The following is a 4,228-nucleotide window of genomic DNA, read 5'->3' as shown; positions in this document are numbered from 1 at the left end:
TTTTTTTGGAACCGGAAATTGAATTTATACCCTTGCGCTTGCCAGGGAAGCGCTTATTCTACTGAGCCATTTCCCTGGCCCCTGTATGACTATCTTAACTGTCTTGTGCATAAAAATATTTTTCCATTTATTCCTTTGCCCTTCTTCTATTAGTTTATTTCTTTTAAACATGTTCTTCCCAGTTCACAGACTCTATTAAACATTTCATATCTTATTTAGTTGTTCATTTTCTCGCTCTAGGAGACAGTGTTTATGTGAGACCATACTCATAAGAGAAATAAATTTTTTTACCTTTGGAAAATAATTCAGTTCATTTTAGTTTCCATAGTATTCATAAGCACACAAAAATAAAACCATATATAAAAGAAAAAATAATGATAAAATCATTAAACCTTGAGTTTAACAAATCCTGTTTTAAAATATAACCCATGGAAACTACATTTTATTCTTACTTTGAATAGAAAATACTAGCAGGGATTTAGAAAGATAAATGTGATAACATACAACTAGTAAGATTAAATAAAAAGTGGATAAGGAAGCAGGGCACGGTGGCTCAGGCCTATAACTTGAGCACTTGGGAGGCTGAATTAGGATGAACACAGGAAGTTCAAGGCCAGCCTGGGGTACCTAGTGAGCTCAAGGCCACCCTGATCTAAACAGAGAGCCCTTGTCTCAAAAGCCAATCAACCAACAAAAAAAATGGATACAGGATAGAGTGAATCTATGGAAATTAAGAAAGTAGTCTATATTCTCTTTTAACCGTTAAAATCTATAAATAAAATATTTTGACTTTTATCATTATTTTTTATTTAAGGATTGGTATATTAAGTACAAAAAATAGTGCTCTGGGGACATTTTCAAAATCTTTACTAAAGCAATGTAATAAACACAGGTGAATTTAAATAGAACTGAAGTTTTGCAAGGGATGAAAAAAATTGCACCACAAAGAACCAGTGGAGTTAATGATAAAAATCATTAAACAAAAATGAAAAAGTCTTTCATATATAATACAAAAGTCTTTTGCAACAATATATCCTTTGAAGAAATGATTTCAAATAGGGCTGTACATATAAAATGAACTGTTGCAATGATAAGAAAGAAGATGAATTTGGAATTTGGAATTTAATGTTTTGAAAATGAATTTGAAGTGAATGACTCTAACCTAGTGCTTCTGAGTTGGGGGTCATTTTGCCCCTGCACATTTGGACATGTCTAGAGACATTCCAGTTGCCATCCTGTGAGATGCTACAGGTGTGTAAGGGGAGATATACTGCTAAAAATTTAACACTGCACAGGACAGCTTTCCAGATTTATCTGGTCTAAGATGTCACTGGTACCACTACTGACAATCTTTGTTCTAGACTGGGTGCATCTTTGCATTGAGAAGTCATGGGGTGACTCAGAGGCTGTACTTCAGCTCAGGGAGCAGTGGGGGCACAGTTCTATGCCTATACTGTTGAAAGGTATTCTCAGAGTTTTAGGGACTTGAGTGAGTCTGAGACCTTCCTCTGGGCTGATTAGAACCTACTTTATGAAACAGTGAGTGGCAGTGATAAGCCAGTTGTTACTAATCAGAGTGGCTCCACATCAGTGGACACTGTCCTGCTGCAGACTTGCTTGCCAGGGCCATTCTCCTTCCTTTGCATTCTTCCCACCTGCGATTTTGTTGCCGGTGGATGTTATGGTGCGTTGTCCACAACCTGCTCAAAACAGAGAGTATTAATATTCATACTAATGCACATGTATTGAAACACACTCCCCAAAATATGTGTCCCTGTTAGCTATCACCTGGGAAATGTTCAGAGTCTTAGAGAAATTAGGACGGATGTAACTGCTGACATGAGGCTTCCTGAGAGTTCACTGAATATAGCCCTTGCCTTCTTTCTTTATGCCCGTTGTTTTCATATGCTCTGTGTTTCTATATGGTCTCCCATGGCCTGATGTAAGAGTTAGATTTAATTACAGGCTTGACTATAGGAGATGATAGCTCATAAACTGCTAAATTACACAGGGAAATTTGTGCTTTTTAGATTTTTAATGGAGATTTTTGTAGAGTAGTGACTACTATGAGAACATTCATGTGGAGATATGACTAAATATGAATGTGAATGAGATATTTATGAGACGCAGGATAGAAACATCTTCCTACTCAAGTTACAGCAGAATACCTGGGTGCAAGGAATGACATGTGAAGACAGCCACTCAGCCTCCAAAGCTACATGCGTCTATGAATCAGGACTCTGCTTTCTTCTGTATTTAGAATAATTGCTAAACTCAATACTAAAGCAAATCAGCAGCAATAGTACAACTTCATTATTTTCTTTGGTTTTCTCTCTGTCTTTCTGTCTCTGTCTCCACCACCATTCTTTTGATTAACTTTACTCCAACTAAAGGGCTAAGATTGTCCCTAATGGTACCAGTTATTAGAGAGTGCCATCTCTTTATCTCTTTAATAAAAGTTTTTAGAGTCAGAAACCTGTCTATCTATCTATCTATCTATCTATCTATCTATCTATCTATCTATCTATCTAGACTCTACCACAGAGTAGATATTGCATATCAACAGATAATATAGCAATAAGGTCTATACAGTATAATTCACGTAGGCTACTTCCAAAGCCTTATGAGGCCTCTGACATCCTTAAGCTTGTACATTGCCCTTAATTCTAGGTATTTTCTAGCTAGGTAGGGCATCCCTTTCATAAGAATCACTTACTGAATAGGAGCCTTTGTGGTTAATGTTTCAGAGTGACAGCACTCTTAGTGATTCATTAGTTGCAACTCCCTTTTCTGTTTCCCTCTTTCCACTCCCTTATCACCAAAGCTACAAAGCATTGAAAACAAATAATCCCCAACCCAGAAGTGTGCTCATTCCACCCTGTCCTCCCTTTGGTCTTGACAACTCCTAAAGGAAGCTGGCTTTAATTCAGATTCCTTCAGAGGAATATGAAAACAAGGATGCTTCTCTGTGGGCTAGGAACCTCCCCTAGGCAACTCTAATTTCCTGTTCCTGCTTTTACTCATCATGCTTGTTTGATTTCTACCCATGTGTCAGCTTCCATTCTGAGTTTTCCTTCCTCATGGTGGTTGTGTCTGCTAAGCTTTCAGCCACCACCTCTGCTGCGTGGCCTTGTTATGACCTCTGTGATGTTCTACACAGCTCCTCACAATTTTGCTATGTCTGAAGAAATCATATGGTACATTTTAAGGATTTAAAGAATATAATGAAGACTGTTCATTTCTCAGCAGATCTGCAAAACTTTTATAGCTTCTCTATCCTTCTAACTTACTTCTTCTCTTTTGTCTACTACTGAATTTTAATGTGTTTTCTTTTGTCGTGCACCAAAGCTCTATTCTTTGTTTAGGCTTGCTTGATTTTTCTTGCCTAGCATTTCTTTTTAAAAGTGTAATCAAAATCCTAGAGAGGTCAACTTGGATTCAGAATACTGATGTGGAAGCTTGCATGGCCTTCCAGATAGAGAACCCGCAAACTGGATGATCTCTTACTGCTGCTCTTATTGCTGTTGTGGCTACTTCTCTCCTATGAACCTCACAAATGTTCACTTGTGAATGTAGATGTTGTGGATGCTAAAGTTTTTTTAAATGAAATAATTTACCTTAAACTATCATAAGCTACTTAAGGATAAAATGATTTTTCTCTAGTCAAAATCAATGAGAGAGAAAAATAATCTGATGTGGTTGTGTTTCATTTTTTTTTTCTTCCGTATTTTAGAAATAACAGTGCTGAGCTAAGGGCCTCTCCGAGTTGTGGTTGTGGGTCACTGGCCCTGCAGGCCTCTTTCTCTGATTCAGCTGTTCCCGCCATCCTCAGACTAAAGCAGTGGCTTTCCTGCCAGCTCGCTTTCCCAAGACTGGTACTGGGAGAGCAGAGGCAGATGCCTCAGCCAGCAGAAAGCAGCTGCGTGGTTTGAGGCAGCTTTCTTTTCTATGCCCTAATTAGCTACTGAGGTAGGAATTCACAGTGAGAAAATGAAATCTCATCTAAACGGTTGAAATATACTCAGTGCTGACCAGAAGCATGTGACTCTTCTAAGTAATATGTTTCAGCTTATTTTAATTTCACAATTTGGAAGAGAGGCCTTTAGAAGTTAAATAGCCTATGGAAATTTGCCCAGTCTGTATGCTGCGGATGTGGGATTTGAAACTTGTATGCAATTGATTTTAGATTTTAAAAAAATGTTTATTTATTAAATTTTTATGAATACAT

At 37.6% G+C, this 4,228-nt stretch overlaps 1 protein-coding gene across 1 annotated transcript in view; it reads right to left on the bottom strand.

Annotated features, from left to right (window-relative positions):
• Nucleotides 1-4,228, bottom strand: part of LOC101573961 (transmembrane protease serine 11C-like) — a 92,273-nt gene that overhangs the window by 38,221 nt on the left and 49,824 nt on the right. Inside the window, 1 exon segment of the mRNA XM_012517552.1 lies at nucleotides 1,529-1,700. Coding sequence (XP_012373006.1) covers nucleotides 1,529-1,700 — 172 coding nt within the window.

The sequence above is a fragment of the Octodon degus genome, unplaced genomic scaffold (assembly GCF_000260255.1).
Source record: "Octodon degus isolate 3935 unplaced genomic scaffold, OctDeg1.0 scaffold00191, whole genome shotgun sequence".
Lineage (NCBI taxonomy): Eukaryota > Metazoa > Chordata > Mammalia > Rodentia > Octodontidae > Octodon > Octodon degus.
The sequence above is the reverse complement of the archived record's forward strand: the minus strand, read 5'-3'. Positions and strand labels throughout refer to the sequence as shown.